This window comes from Tupaia chinensis, unplaced genomic scaffold (genome assembly GCF_000334495.1).
Source record: "Tupaia chinensis unplaced genomic scaffold, TupChi_1.0 Scaffold000117_2, whole genome shotgun sequence".
Taxonomy (NCBI): domain Eukaryota; kingdom Metazoa; phylum Chordata; class Mammalia; order Scandentia; family Tupaiidae; genus Tupaia; species Tupaia belangeri.
In genome coordinates, this window is record NW_006159583.1 from 5,569,431 (window position 1) to 5,586,483 (window position 17,053).

Consider the following 17,053-nt stretch of genomic DNA (forward strand, 5'->3'; position numbering starts at 1 on the left):
CAACCCAGCTTCATATCCCATGCCACTTATTCTCTGAATCCGGGGAAATTACTTTAAAACCTAAGCACCTCAGGTTTCACATGGTAAGCATAGATGATAACATTACCTCACACAGTTGTGCTGATTCAGTGAGTTAACCATGTAAAGCATTCCCAGGAATATCTGATGCCAGGTACACGCTCAGTAAGTGTCAGTGCTCATTATTACATGCCGTGGGCAAGGGACAGCACCATGCATGGATGGTGACGCTGTTTCAGAAAGAACCACCAGAAGCAGGTGATTTTGTGACTGAAGGAGGAAGGAGGAAGTGTTACTGAAATGTGGAGGGAATGGTGATGGGGAATCACTTCCCTTTTGTTTCCCTCTGTCCCTTTTTTGCTTTTCTATCCTTTTCTTTTTATTCTTATTTCTGTCTATGGATTCAGTTTCTGCTCATAGCATCCTATCTCACCATTTTTAAGATTTAATAAACTTTTAAAACAGTTTATTTACCTATTTCTTCCATGAAAGAGTCACAAATAGAGTCACCTCCAATAAGATCTTCATGTTACAGTCAATCCCCAGTCTCAGCAAGTCTGGATCATGCATGTGCACATACCAGGCATGTGGCAGGTGGACCTGGGATGTGAACCAGCATCTTCCCATGTAGGTCAGTTGAGTACCATTGCAACTCACCTGCTCTCCATAGCCTTATGTTATTTTTCACTTGGACTTTTTAAAGATTGATGTTCTATGATAAATACCAAGATGAAACGAAAATGTGTTGTAGAATAGCTCTCTGTTTGGCAGACGATTGAGAAATTGACAATGACATTTCAGCAAGTTAACTGTGGTTAGGATCTTACCTCTTTTAGTTGGAAGAAGAGTTAACTGCTCTTCCTAGGACATGTGGCTCCCATATATAAATAGGACAGTGAAACACTGGGTCAGCACTATTTGGAGTCAGTGAATGGCATCTTGGGGTGAGTTATTTTGCCTGTTACAAGTACACTGCAATGGTCATAAGCTGTAAACGCACTGTTGTGAAAAAGTGAAAGCACCAGAAACAGGCGTGATACATGCACCTGCTTTATTCTGAGATGAGTGACAAATTGAAGCCCATAGTTTAGGGATGTATGCAAGGTCTTGCAAATTATTATAGAAATTTAAATGCCACTTGTCATTATTAACTGAGTTCAGAGTCTATTTGACTAGAGGAATTTTTTTTTTTAATTTTAGTTTGCTATAAGGTGCATGCACTCACTAGAGAGAGACAGCAGAAAGAGAAAGAGAGAAGGAAAATGAGAAATCACTCCCCAGGGGGACTCGTCATGATGCAGTCCCTTCTCCTTCATTCTCCTCATGCACATACTCATGCCCAGAATGCTTTTCAAGCCCCGGGTCTGGGACTAAACCATGGAGCAGACCACATGGGATCCAGCTGCCTTAAATTTCACACCAGCTGCTCACCTGACTAGAGGAATTTCATATTTTAATTTTACTTTTTTGGGTGGCTAGGAGGACTCCTGAAAGAGTATCACCACGCCGTAATCCCTACCCCTTTGATGCCCTTGGAAGACTTTCCAGCCTTCCAAGATCATGGGCATGCCCTACAGGCAGGTCAGCCTGAGGTTTGAACCACAGGCCTTCTCATACTGCTTTGTCACTGCACAGTGGCATTCTATCACCTGCGCCATTGTGGCTGGGTCAGGCTGGAGAACTTTTAATATCAATGTTTTCAACCTGACTCACCCCAAGGACCTCCCTTCCACCTCCTTCTCACTCCCAGGAGTGCTCCTCATTGCTCTTTCCAGAGCACTTGTCTTGAGGCACTGTAACTATCTACTTGTCCACTCCCACACTAGACTATAAATTTATTCAGGTCAAGCACTGTGGTTTTTATTGGCATTCTTAGCAGCTGGCATAGGTACCTGGCATTAACGTTGCCGAGCAAGTGTGAATGGAATGAATGTACCTGATTTCTCTCTCTCTCTCTTTTTTTTTTTATTTTGAGACGTTTTTGGTATAGGGCACATGCACTCGCCAGTCAGACAGGAAGAGACAAAGAGACAGAAAGCGAGAAATCAGCCCCCAGGAGGAATGGCCATGCTGCAATCCTTTCTCCTCCATTCTTCTCTCGGGATCTTGGGCACGCACACACCCATGCCTGACGTGAGTTTTAAGCCACCAGGTCCGGGACTGGAACCGCGGTCGACTACGTGGGAGTCCAGCAACATAGCCATTACACTAACTGCTGGTCCCTCAATGTACCTTATTTTTCTAATGCCAAGTTTATAGCTCTTTCCTGTAGGACAGTGCTACTTCTCTTAGAGCAATCTTTCTCAAAAAGTGGTCTGTGGGATAGCAGAATCATTTGAGTATGCTAGATTAAAAAAAAATATGCATCTTAGGTTTCACTGGAAATCTTAAAGAAGCACTTCATGAAATTCTAATGAGGACCACAATTCAAAAACCTTTCTTTGAGCAATTTGTATGGAGGGGTGGCTTGGGAGACAGAGGAGATAGCTCCCTAAATTATGTTGTACATCATAATTTATATTAAGTAAATTTTCCTCTTTACATTAAGTAAATTATTCCTAAATTGTAATGACTTCTTTTAAGACCAAGAAAATTGTGCTCAGAAATGTGTTGGTTTTAAAATCAAGGAAACTCTCTGGCCTGTTTCAAAGAGTTGGGTGTGGGGCTCATGTTTAAACAAACACCTCCCTTCTGGAAAATTTCCGGTTCAGTTTGGAATTGTTTGATCAGCCCACTATTGCTCAGGTTGACCACTAAGGGGCAGCAGAGTATGGGAAACTAGAAAGGCCGTAAACCAGAATACATGTATAGTTCAGTAATGCAGAAATGCCAAGAAATAATGAGTAATGTGTTCCAACCGCTTCCTCCTTTTAGCTAGTACTTTAGGAATCTTATTGTTGGACGTCATAATTTATATTAAATAATTATTTTCTATTTATATTAAGTGAATTATTCCTAAATTGTAATGACTTCTCTTAAAACCAAGAAAATTGTGCTCAGAAATGTGTTGGTTTTAAAATCAAAGAAACTATCTCAACTGAAGTTCTCTTCTGACACTAAGTCAAGAAGTGGAAGTGTATTCAAGGCTTGGAAAAATTACATAATTTGAACTATGTGATGGAGAATATTGGATTAATAAAACTTTGGTCAAGAAAAAAATGGACTAATGCAAACTATTTTAGTCATTATTGTACCTAACTTTTCCCATTCTTTATAAAATGAATCCAGAATTTTGGAGAATTTTAGTTAGTCCATAGTATGGAATTGTAATGTTAATTGACCTACATGTGACCTGAGAAAAGTAGTTTCATCATTTTTAGTGATATTTAGTAAATACTTTACACACAATAGATCCATAGTAAATAATCATTCCCTAAGCATTCTTAGTTCTTTGGTGATTAATTCTGGTCTATAAGATGATGAAACCCAAACAAATCTTTCTAGGGGCCAGACCGTGGCACAGTGATAAAGCCACATTTACAAGATAATCCCATACGGGGGCCCCTGCTAGGAAGCCAGAGCCCTCCCTGAGTAACTCAGTACAGTGTGCCTGGTGCTGGCTGAAGGCTGTGGGGTCACAAATACCCCCCTTGTGGTTTTTTTTTTTTTTTTTTTTTTTTTTTTTTTTTTTTTTTTGCTATAGGGCACGTGCGCTTGCAAGAAAGACAGAGAGAGACAGAGAGACAGAAAGCGAGAAATCACCTTCCCCCCCCACCCCAGGAAGGATGGCCACACCGCCATCCCTTCTCTTCCATTCTCCTCTCGATGTCTTGAGCACCCATGCACATGTGCCCGGCGTGAGTTTAAGCCACTGGGTCCAGGACTCGAACCACATTGGACTACATGGGAGTCCAGTGACATAGCCATTATGCCATCTTCTGGTCCCTCAACTTCAATATTTCCAAATTAGAAATCCTCTGGTCTCGCCTTCCTCTGCTCTTATTCCACTCCCCACCCCCAGGTTATTTAGGTCAGAATGTAGGGAATCATCTGGAATTTTCATTCCTTCTCACCCACAGCATCAAATCAATTTACAATTTGTTTTAGGCAGAACTTTAACTCATTCAGAATTCTTATGAAAGGCCATCAAATCTTCAGGAAGTTAGGAAAATCAGGTTGAGGAAAAAACTAAGTAAAGATTCCACCACTGAGTGGCGTGCTTAGAAAGTCACTCCAGGGAACTTCCCATCTCAGCTAAACTCCATCACTGCAGGCACGGGACAGCATCCCTACAGCACATGGGACGACATCCCTGCAGCTGTGGTGAGGACTCACTCATCTCGCTCCCTCAGGTGGGTTCTGAGCGGCACACACACACCTCGGACACAACAGGGGAGTGATGCAAGGAGTGGTCAGTATCATAACGTGGGCTCTGATTTCCGCACTCTTCGTATTCCTCACCAGCAAGAAGAACGTGTGACTACTAGGCACTCAATACATGGTCCCCGCACCCAGCACACTTTATTCCCTTCAGCTTATGTGGAAAAGTGCTTCTTTTTCACTTCACATAACGCCTTATACAACCCAAAACACACACCTCTGAAACCCGAGTGGCAACTCAGTCCTCCCACTTATTGTTTCCAGCTCCAAGTTCACATTTTCCAGGTGACATGTCCCTCCTCCAGTTCTGTTACAACCCTCTCTCAATAATCAATAACATATAGACTCAATTTCACAGTCAAACACCATTAATTCACCCTATAGGAAGTAGTAAAGCAGAAGGGGGGGGTAGAAGAAATGGAAAAACAATTACAATATAAATTCAAAGATTTGAAAATTGGGAAAAGGAGGTTAAAAGAGTAATTTTCATGGCGTTGCAGTTTGCATTTGCCTTTTCTTTCTGTCGCCCTTCTCAATTTCACAGTCAAACACCATTAATTCACCCTATAGGAAGTAGTAAAGCAGAAGGGGGGGTAGAAGAAATGGAAAAACAATTACAATATAAATTCAAAGATTTGAAAATTGGGAAAAGGAGGTTAAAAGAGTAATTTTCATGGCGTTGCAGTTTGCATTTGCCTTTTCTTTCTGTCGCCCTTCTGCTTCAGCAGCACTTCGGCTCTCAGACGCCTGTCTCCGATGGTGGTGCCTTGTTTCTGAGAAAGTAGAGTATTTTGAAATGCCACTTCTGTTGGGTTAAGTTACTCCTCTAACATCCCCAGGGTCAGTGCATAGCAGCAGTCTGGCATTATGGCTGCAGCAATGATATCCTAACCCTCTTTCACACCCATTTGCCCAGTGGCCTTGGGAACTCAAAAGCACCACATGCCAATCCCTGCTTCAACTTCCATACAAGTGCTGGTCACATTCATGGAGACTAATGTGGAAGCAGTCCTCCACTGGTTGATAAATCTCCCACCCACAAAAAGCCACTATGATTATTAGAGGAAGAAAAAATTTTTAAGTGGTTTAGGAACACTCTCTACATTTCTGCTTTTGACTCTAGAGCTGGGCTCTTCGTTCTAATATTCATAGTGTAGCAATGGGATAAAAAACATGTGTGCTGCTGCTTGCTGTTTATAAGCACATACAACATCTCTCTGGATGATGCCTTACCTGCCAAAGGTTTTTCTGTTTGCTTGGGTTTTTTTGCTTTTTGGTTATTCTTTCTTTCTTTCTTTCTTTCTTTCTTTCTTTCTTTCTTTCTTTCTTTCTTTCTTTCTTTCTTTCTTTCTTTCTTTCTTTCTTTCTTGATTTTTGCCATAGGGTGTGTGTGCTTGCCAGAGAGAGGGAAAGTGAGAAATTACCCACCCCCCCCGGAGGTCATCCCATGCCACAATCCCTTCTCCTCCATTTTCCTTTTGGGAACTTAGACCTTGGGCATTTATACACACATGACTGGCATAATTACACCACCATCACTCCCTCCTGACCTCCCACCAGTCCCTACTCTCATCCCCTACCCTCCCAGCCCCCTTACCCCCACCCAGCATGATTTTTAAGCTACAGGTTTTGAGACTAGAATTACAGTTAGCCATTTGGTCCCTATCACACCGCCTGCTGTCCCCTCCAAAGGATTGTTTTTAACTAGCCCTATATTAAAACCTTTAATAATCACTATATCAGTCCATAAGATTGGGGGCTTCTGGATTTTTGAGTATGTGAAAATAAATTCCCCAGCATCAACCTACCACTTCATTTTTCTCCCAAAGGGTGAATGGGCGCACATGCACACGAAAGAAAGCATCCTCCTATGGGGCATAGTCATGCTGCAATCTCCTCTGTTTCTGCATCTTTGCAGGATTTGGGGCAGGCACACACACAAACCCATCATGTTTTTTAAGCCACTGAGGCCAAGATTTGAACCAGTTGGTCAACCAGGTGGGATCTAGTTTCCTTAACCTGTAGGCCACAGGGCCAGCCCACTAAGTCACTTTCTTGAACATTAAGTGCCTCTCTTGATCAGAGTCAAAATTGTATGAATGGACACCAGGATAGTTTATCACCATTCAGTAGACTGACAGATGGTAGTACTGATGAAACATGGTGAGAAAGCTAGATGATTGTCTATCCCGCTGTAACAAATCCTGTCTCTTGTACACGAGTGGAATTCACTTTAAGTTGCTCATAGGTGTGCGGCTGGTCCTCCAGCTATAGCTGCTAAAGTGTGCATCTGAGAGGGCAGCCCACCACCTTGCAGACCTGCTTAGTCTCCAGCTCTGCTACTGTGGCCACTTGGTTCATAAGGTATTGACCAAGCACTGATCTGGTTAAGAAATAAGATGAATCAATATCTGTAAGTGAGTCACTGGGTCACCTTTTAGCCAATCAATAATTTTCTCTCTTGTGTGACTTTTTGGTAGATAATCACATGAATATAGCTGTTTGAGTCCACTCTAAGAGGCCTCTTTATATCGTTTTCTCAAACTTCCTTGCCACCAATTTTTTCAGCTTGGTTTATCTAAGACTCATCATCCAGCCAAATGAATAGACCTGGCCATGAATCTGTACATATTTGTACATAATTTTGAAAGCTGTACTCTTATCCATGCCTGAGGACATCTCTTATTCCAAACAAATTATGCACTAAAATGTACCATATCACTCAAATTTCTGAGCATTAGAAGGATATTCCTTCTTCACAATCCTTCAGGGCCATCTCCAAGTATGACCATAATACCCTAGCTATCATTTTGTGAGAGGGGTTGTCATGTCTGTAAGTTAGGCTTGGTGTCTTTCTTTCTGATTGTCAGGCCATTAGGAACACTCCATAAGGCTGTCAATGTGATAGAGAAAAGGTGGAACAGGAATGACATTGAGCCTTTTGTTGGGGCAGACAAGTTGAAATGACTGTCCTTCGAGTAGGAAGTATGTTTCAGCTATCCCAGACTTGTAGGTCTCCTGGGAATTTACTTAAGTGGCAGATTTCTACAATTTCAAGTTTATCATTTAACCTCTATAACATGAGGGGACAGCAATAAGTTCATGGCAAAATGGAATCAAAATATGAGCTTATTTTGATACAAAAATGCTTAAAGTCCATGCATAGCATTTTCATAACACACACTTTCCATGCACTTTTTGAAGATCTCTCCTATATATATATTTCCCAAGCAACGGGGTGTCTCTTGCTTCCTGATGATATTCTTTTAGGATAGATCATAGATGTTTCATCAACCCCTCACCTCCAAGCAGCATCTGGCATCTACTTTACTCTCTATTTCTATACCATCAAGTACTACATGGTGTGGACAATCAGCAAGTGTTAAGTAGGGACATTATAGTATTTAGCTCTCATAATATGCCTTATTTACTTAGCGTTATATCTTCTAGATTCATCTACATTGGCATAATTCATATGGAACATAAAATATAGAAAACATAATTGTATTAAAATAATAAAACTTTATTTTAATAATTAAATTTATTTACTTATGCTAACACAATACAACTTTTAAAGAATAAATACAACAAACTAGAGTTTTAGTACAGATATGTCTGTGGCACATTTAAAATGATAAGGAAAATATTTTTATTTAATAGAAGAAAGTGTTCTGCTGACTCTAGCAGAGGGTGAGGAATTTGTGCCACCAGTGCTCTGTCCCTTGCCCATGGCATAGACAGTATTCTCTGTTGCTGGGCTAATGTGGCATCCAGTCTTTCTCAACCCAGTGCTCTAGGCCTTCATTCCAGTAGACTGGAGCTGGGATGCAAATATAGCCATTTGTTATCCCAGGTCTAGATGATCATGTATCTATGGTACAAATCTACTGAGATGTTAACAAATAACATTTTTATTAGCAATATCTCAGAGTGAAATATAAAAACCTCCTCTATTCTAGAAAAGTTTTTTAGTTTCTTATGACCCTGACAATTTTGAAAACTATACTCTTACCCCTCCAACTCACCCTCTTTTGAAAACAGAATGTTTCTCAACTTCTTTTGTGTGAACTTCTGTGATTAGATTTAGGTTATGCATTCCTGACTGGATTGCCATGTGCATTATATTGTGTGCTTCTCAGGGTATCCTGGCTGGAGGCATACTTGGCCGTTTTCCCTTTATCACTGATGATATGGTTTTATGCCAGTGGGTACATGTGTATATGAGAGAGAGAAAGAGAGAGAGAGAGACCCTCCCAATAGGGCCTGGCTAAGCCGCCTATCATTTTTCCTCCAACTTTCCATCCTCTCAAAATCCTAAGCTGGTGCCTGAACCCAGCATGTTTTCCAAGCTACAGGGAACAGGGCTCAAACCCTGGTCAGCCATGTGAGATCCAGCTTCTTTTGTACAGTTCTTAACCACTTAACCATGGAGTCAGCCTGGTAATATTAATTTTGATAATCTGTTCAAAGTTTTGTTTGATTTCTCTACTGTGTAGCTACTATTATTTTTCTTTTACAATAAATAGGCAAACCCTTGGGAACTCCTTGAACCACACAAATATCCAGGTCTCATCAAAATCACACATTGATTTAGCTTTCATTGATTATTCTTGCCTGAACCAACATTAATATTAACTAATATTATTGGATCCAAAATTATGTTCTAATTTTAGAAACCTCTCTGTATGTATCAACTGATACTTCACATTCTTTTGTAAGAAAGACTTCTCTTTTATTTCTATCAATCTATCAATCACTTTGTCAATCTACTGATCTATGTATATATAATTAGTCTGACATCATTAATTTCTATTTTTTTCAATGACTTATCATTTTCTTATTCTCCTAATTATTTTGGCACTCAAATTGTTCCTGATTTGGTCAGTAAGAGCCCATTTGTGCTGGTAACATTATCCTTATGGTATGTCACAGTATATATTTTTAATTGTCTATCTTGGTTTCTGGCATAAAAATATCTTCTAGATTCTTTCCTGTCCCACTGCTGGAATGAACCACTTCATTGAGAAGCCTTAGTTACTCTCACTAGGGAAAAGTATTAAACACCAAGATGTGCATCTGAAGAGTGCTTATTGCTACTTAAACGTCTTTGCTTAAGTAAGAAAGGGCAAGTTTTAAGACACTCTGAGATTGAAGGCTGCTATTTTAGGGCTCAAATATAAAGAACTGAGAAAGGAGATCACTCTCCTTTTCCAAAGCAGCATCATTACATGGGCAATAGTGAAGTAGGAATTTTAAAGCTTAATAATGTTTTTTCTTTTTACTTAGAACTTAGATACTCAGGCACGCACCATCTATGGTGACATGGGGAAATTCCTTTTGCCATCTTGAGAGGGATACAAGAGATGTGGTGGGTCTTGTCAAGAGAGCAGGGCAGAAGAGGGCCATATGGGTTGCCAAATGTGGTCTTATTTACTAGGCTGATTTGTGAGCACATAGATGAATCCATTCAGGGAATCCTATTGAGCGACACTGCCAGGAGGAGACTTAAGTTTGTGACATCAAACCAGTGAGAGTACAAATTATTGTAGTAAACAAAAGTAAAAATGAATTCGTATAAAGTTCAAAGACTCATCAAGTCTGTAAATACCATGGGGTGTGTGTTTGTGGGTACACATACACACACAAAAATCATTTACAACTCATAGATTAGTAAAACCTAGAAAGTGTAGCTGTAGAGACCAAAGATGCACACACATGTGAAAACCTTTTCCAGGGTTCTGTACTTTCAATAGAGCCCAGAACTGTGGCATGGGGTAAATGGTAATAAAAGTAGATTAGTTTTGGGGTCAGCAGGTGGCAGAGTGACTAAGGTGCTGGATTCTCACAGGGATGACTATGGTTCGTATTCTGGACCTGATGGCTTGAAAATCACACCAGACATGTGTGCATGCATGCCCAAAATCCCAAGAGGGGAATGATGAGACTTTCCTTTCCCTCTCTTTGTCTCTCTCCGGTGTCTTGGAGAGCACAGGCACCCTATGACAAAAAAAAAAAAAAAATCCATCTTAGGCCCGTCAGTGGCATGGTGGTTAAGGTGGCTGGATCCCACATGACTGACTGTGCAGTCCCAGAGTCTTTAAAAACACACAGGTGTGCAAGTGTGCATGCCTAAAATCCTAAGAGGAGAGTGGGGAAGAATATTGATGTGCGGTCATCCTTTTGGGGGGTGGGAAGCTTTCTCACTTTCTCTCTCTCTCTCTCTCTGTCTCTCAAGTACATGATATCTATAACAAAATTTAAAAAGAAAAAGGAGACTAGTCTTAGCTCAAAGATTAAGATTTAGAAGCAAAGTTTCACTGATGTGAAAATTTGTTATTCTCTGTTGTCAAATGAACTCTGCAAACTTACAACGATAGGCTTCAATATAAGAACAAACTTAAACATCTAGAGAAATCAAGTTGGTCTCTGTTGGAACCTTGATAACACCATAAACCCATTCTTCTAGGGCTGTAGCACTAGATATATATACATCACTCCAGTTCATTCCAGTTATCACCTACTTCTCTGTAGTAGGGCTAGAGCTATACTGGGTCAGCAGTTGGCATGGTAGTTAAGGCGTTGTATTCCCACATGGCTGAGTGTGCTTTGAGTCCTGGACCTGATGACTTAAAAATCACACTGGGCACATATATGTGATTGTCCAAAATCCTGAGAGGAGAATGGAGGAGAAGAAATTACAGCGTGGCCATCCCCCCTGAGTAGTGATTTCTCACTTCCTCTCTTTTTTTCTCTCTCAGACAATACACATGCCCTATGGCAAAAACCTAAAAACAAAGCAAAACAAACAAAAACTATACTTTTTTTAAGGGTCAAAGGTGAGGTGCTATGTATTTTAATTCCCATTGGTTTTAGATGTCTAAAACTAACTTTTACAATGATTGTGTTACTGTCAAATTGATAGGAAGTTTTCCAAGCATTTCAAGATGTCTGAACCACAAGTGAATCTAAAAGAAAAAAAGGGAACCAGCAGTTAGCGTAATGGCTATATCGCTGGACTCCCACGTAGTCGACCGCAGTTCGCATCCCAGACCTGGTGGCTTAAAACTCACGCCGGGCGCGTGTGCGTGCGTGCCCAAGATCCCGAGAGGAGAATGGAGAAGGGATTGCGGCATGACCATCCCCCCTGGGGGGTGATTTCTCGCTTTCTGTCTCTATGTCTCTCTCTGTCTGTCTGGCGAGCGCACGCACCCTATAGCAAAAATCTCTCTCAAAAAAAAAAAAAAAAAAAACCCAGGAACTCTGAAAATATAAGCAATAGATCTTGTATTCCCAAAGTATGTTTAAAGCTATTATGAGTAAACTTTTCCTCAGTCTTTACACTTTATACTATAGGGATTTTGAGATTATAATTTGAAGGAGATGTAATTTATGTCTTCCTTCTTGAAAAAATGAAGTATAATTTGCCATTACTGCTGATGGCGCCACTCAAGGGAGATAACTTAACAGATAAAACTCAGCCTTTGGTAGACTAATTATTTCTCCACTCAGGTGATTACAGATGAGAGTTTCAAAAGGTAGAGTAACATAAAAAAATGTTTTTTCCCCCAATCATTAGCAAATGATATCCTCTAATATAGACATTTAGACTAAGTGTGTTGTCTGCCATTTACTTAGTAATATAATTGACTATAATTTTTAATGGCTTTCTGCAACAAGTTCCCATTCTACATGTGTTAAAAACTTGGGAATACATTTGAAAAGACCAAAGGTCTCAGTTAATATGCAAAAAAAAAAAAAAAAAAAAACAATTAGAAAAGTCACTTTCATTTTAACTGTTCACTTTTTCCTCCCCAGAAGACTTTGAAATTGCCATCTCTTTTTTTGCCAATTACTGAAATCAAGAATCTGAGAATTTTCAAACAACTCAAGCAGAAAGACGATGGTGAACAATTTCTCCCAAACCCATGCTGTGGAACTCTGTTATGAGAATGTGAATGGATCCTGCATTAAAACCCCTTACTCGCCGGGTCCTCGTGCCATCCTGTACACTGTGCTGGGTTTGGGGGCAGTGCTGGCGGTGTTTGGGAACCTACTGGTGATTATTGCGATCCTTCACTTTAAACAGCTTCACACGCCTACGAACTTTCTGATCGCATCCCTGGCCTGTGCGGACTTCCTGGTGGGTGTCACTGTGATGCCTTTCAGCACGGTGAGGTCTGTGGAGAGCTGCTGGTACTTTGGGGAGAGTTACTGTAAATTCCATACATGTTTTGATACTTCCTTCTGTTTTGCATCTTTATTTCATTTGTGCTGCATCTCTATTGACAGATACATTGCTGTGACAGATCCTCTGACATATCCAACCAAGTTTACCGTCTCTGTTTCTGGAGTCTGCATTATCCTCTCTTGGTTCTTTTCTGTCACATACAGCTTTTCTATCTTTTACACTGGGGCCAATGAAGAGGGAATCGAAGAGTTAGTGGTGGCTCTCACCTGTGTGGGAGGCTGTCAGGCTCCACTGAATCAAAACTGGGTTCTGCTGTGTTTTCTTCTCTTCTTCATCCCCACCGTTGCCATGGTGTATATATACGGTAAGATATTTTTGGTGGCCAAGTATCAGGCCAGGAAGATAGAAACTACAGCCAGCCAAGCTCAGTCCTCCACAGAGAGTTACAAGGAAAGAGTAGCAAAGAGAGAGAGGAAGGCGGCGAAGACGCTGGGTATCGCGGTGGCGGCCTTTCTTGTCTCTTGGCTACCCTACATTATCGATGCGGTGATTGACGCCTACATGGATTTCATAACTCCTCCTTACGTTTATGAGATCTTGGTGTGGTGTGTTTATTATAATTCCGCTATGAACCCCTTGATATATGCTTTCTTTTACCCGTGGTTTCGGAAGGCGATAAAACTTATTGTTAGCGGCAAGGTCTTAAGGAGGGATTCATCCACCACCAATTTATTTTCTGAAGGTGCAGATATAGATTAAAAAGATTACTGTAGAGACTTCAAAACTAAGTCGGATCCAAACACTTGGATCTACAAAGGCAAGTGTAGCCATTTGCTAAGTGAGAGGATATTACATTGGAATGTTCTAAAATATTTATTGCCTGCACATATTTTGGCAGTTTTTAGAAATTAGTGAAGGGGAGTAAGATTTGCTGATTTCTAGGGGCTGGCCCCATAGCACAGTGGTGGCCACATGGCCTATCAGGGTTTGAATCTTGACTGCTTCAGCTTGTGTCTAAGATCCGGATGGGATGGAGAATTGTAGATAAAAGGATTACAGCACAGACAGCCCCCCCAAACCCCCACTCCTTTCATGCATGAGCATTGAAAAAATGATTTGTTGATTCCATCCCATTTTTGAACTCTTTTGTTTCTCTGATTCTCTACCTTCCTCTCTGAAATTCCTTCTTGTTTCTTCAAGTAATCTGAAGCTTTATAGTTTCTCCCACACTCATGATCAGTGTTCAGCTTTCCAAAACTACAGAGAAAGAAAAAAGTTCCTGTCTAACTTGTAAATTAGACTCTCTGGGGATAAAAATCTTTTCTAAAGTGTATCTGGCTTGAGAAGTAAGCACAAGATTATGAATTCTTGAAATGTTTTTAACCTAAAAAGAGGGAGTTTATAGAGATCTGGAATATAGAACTTTCTAGTGATTCAAGATCTCTTGGAAAAAACACTTGGGCTCTTGAGGTTTCTGAACGCTGGCAACTCTTCCTCTCCATTTTACAGAAACCATGTTCACAAAGATATTAATAATGATTATTTGATAACACACCACATCTTGCTTTGGGAGGACTGACTTATTACGGAATAAGCATATGGACAAAACGATGGTCTCTCTGCTTCTTGAGTAATTCAAAGTAAAATAAGGATTTAATTTTTAAAAAGCCAATTGAAATTAACATTTTTCAATTGAGAGTTCTTATTTTGTACTAGACACTATATTTGTATTGAAAATATAAAGCTCAGTGACTTCATTGTAACCAAAGACTGTTTCCAAATAACAAATATCCTGAATGGTTTTATATACTCTCGGAGTAGCTCTAGTTTTCTTACTTAGCATAACCTTCTTGATTAACAGGAATTTAAATTTATTTCAATTAAAATGTATGTTGAATGTTTTAAGAAACAGTAAAAGTTTGAAAACAAAACAAAACCCTAGTAATAGGTTGATTGATTGGCTTTTCAAGTCTTTGAATCATTGCCTTTGTTCTTTTTTTAAGATAGCTAATTTGCACAGACTATTCTGTAGCAAGCTTGCTTTATCAAATTTAAAGGTAACTAAGTAAATAGAATTATAGAAACATTACATGTTATATATTTTATAGCTGCACCAGTTTGGAAATACTTTCTATAAGTATTTTATATTTGAATGTTAATACCTTTCAAACACAGCTGAGAGAATTTAGAAGAAAAAAGGTTACAGGCCAAAGAGGATGGCAAGGATATGGAAATCTTCATAGCAGAATGCCTGTTTGTGGTTCAGATCACGATGTCAATGAACAGGTCCTGTTGACCATCGTTCAACTGATCACAAAGTCCCTTATTCTCCGTCTTAAAGATGCAGCTCAATGCTTGTGAGTTGGTAATATATTCATAGAAACACGTTTCTCCCCTCAATTCCAAATATAAACTAACACTCTGGGGGGACTTTAAAAATGTATACTCTTCTGTTCACTTTCTCTTTGTAGAGTATAATCTTTAAATGAACTAATTGCAGTAGTTCATAAATACTGTCTGGTAATGTTATCAAGCTCTTACCCACATAGTGGGTGGAGCATACACTGCCAATGTACTCTTTCTTGCTCACTTTTTTATTCTTCTTTTAACTCTTCATAAGGAAGTCTATGAAGGAAAAGTACTTCCTTATTTTCCCCACAACCAGACCTGTTAGCACAGCACCATTCCTGTCCTCCACATCACATTTATTTACACAAACGAGTAATAAACGTCTTTGCCAGCTGCGTCCCAAGTGACTGCAGAGCCCTGATATGTTTGGAACAAGGCACATTGAAAACAGAAGAGGTGAGACAGTCTGCAAAGTAGAATTTGACGTTGGAACATGTTGCTGAGCTTGTTCTAATCCTGATCAGCTACGGTTCCCACATTGCTTCAGTCACTGAAGTTTACAGAACTAGAGCAAAGAAATAATGAATCAACTTATGCCCCAGGTTGTAGCTCCATAAATACCATCTCATGTATGTATAGATACAGAGGGTCTTAAAGTTCATGGAAAATGCATATTATGAAAAACTATGTATGGATTTTAAGTTTTTTTAAATATCAAAGTAAATTTGTACTATGAACTTCTTGGAGTCCTCTTGTGTACACTATTTTGAAATATGTTTATTTTTGTGAATAAGATGCATATTTATTTAAAAGTATTGCTGAATTCATAATAGCTTCGTGCACATGTATTGTTGTCAATTTGTTATTACTGAAAGGACAACTTTGCATTAGTAGAGCTCTGTGTGTTTTTTTGTTAGTATTCAAATAGAGTGCTCAGACATAGGAAGTTACACAGCAATTGGTTTTATTTACCTGAGGGTCATTCAGGATTAGGCCACCTTCAAGCATTATTTAGTGGCAAGACTGAGAACAGTCCATCAATAACAAATTATAAAGTCAGAATAAACACATCGTTAGCACCTGGGTCCTCTCAGAGAGTAATCAGTGTAACTAGACATAACTATAATAGAATTCTTCATTTGCTAATGATGTCATCATTGGATTTGGGTTTCATGAAATCCCAGTGTGTTTAAGCCTTTCAAGATGCTGTGTTTATTTTCTTTCAGCTATAATGCCCTTAACTTAAATGATCACTCTTCATTTTTGACATATAGCAATCTAATTAAGTCAGTCTTAAAGAATGACATTTCAGCTTTGTATTTATATTTGATAAAAGCAGAAATACACTAGTAATGTTAATTTTAAAATAAAATTATTTGGAAGTGAACTTTAAAGGCAACATATAGGCTCTTTGACAACAGAATATTTATCTTATTTACCATATTTTAAAGCCAAGTCTGTATACTAACAATAATTTTTAGATATTTTGTCTTTAGAGAGGTATTCAGTATTCCTACAATTTATAAATCAAGCAATTTGATGTTTACTGATAATACTAAATTGCTCTTTTTTATTTGCTTATACACCTTTGTCACGTTGTTTCAATGCTAGTAAAGTACCTTGATCTTAAAAGTTCTGAGAGACTTTTTTAAGCAAATAAAATAATTAATTTCTTATTACTCTCACCCATCAAAAAGAGTTCTTTATGGGGGCCAGCAGATGGTATAGTGGTTATGTCGTTGGACTCTCACATGGCCCACCACGATTTGAGTCCCGGACCTGGTGGCTTGAAACTCACACCAGGCCTGTGTGTGTGCATGTGCTCAAGGCCCCAGGAGGAGAACGGAGGGGAATAGAGAAGAATGGAGGAGGAGAAATCGCTGAGTGACCACCACCTCACCCCTCTGGGTGAAGGGGGTGAGGGGCGATTTCTCACTTTCCCTCTCAGTGTCTCCTGCTGAGCCCATGCGACCTAAGGCAAAAACCTTTAAAAAAAAAAAAAAGAAGAAGAAGAAAACAAATAAAACTCCTTTTTAAAAAACTTTTAAATCAGATATGTCACCTTCCTCTTTATTTGGTTTCCTCAAATAGAAAATGTTTAACAATAGACATTTAGGAAAAGTCCAGCTTTAACCTGTTGATAGGGTTTATCTAACCTAATCGCTTAAAGGTAATTTT

General features: G+C 39.5%; 1 protein-coding gene across 1 annotated transcript; it reads left to right on the top strand.

Moving 5' to 3' along the window:
- The first annotated feature begins 12,238 nt into the window (after nt 1–12,238).
- LOC102488197 (trace amine-associated receptor 9) lies at nt 12,239–13,285 on the top strand. The gene has a single exon (XM_006144369.1). The coding sequence runs from the start codon at nt 12,239–12,241 to the stop codon at nt 13,283–13,285; it is 1,047 nt and encodes a 348-aa protein (XP_006144431.1).
- The last annotated feature ends 3,768 nt before the right edge of the window (nt 13,286–17,053 follow it).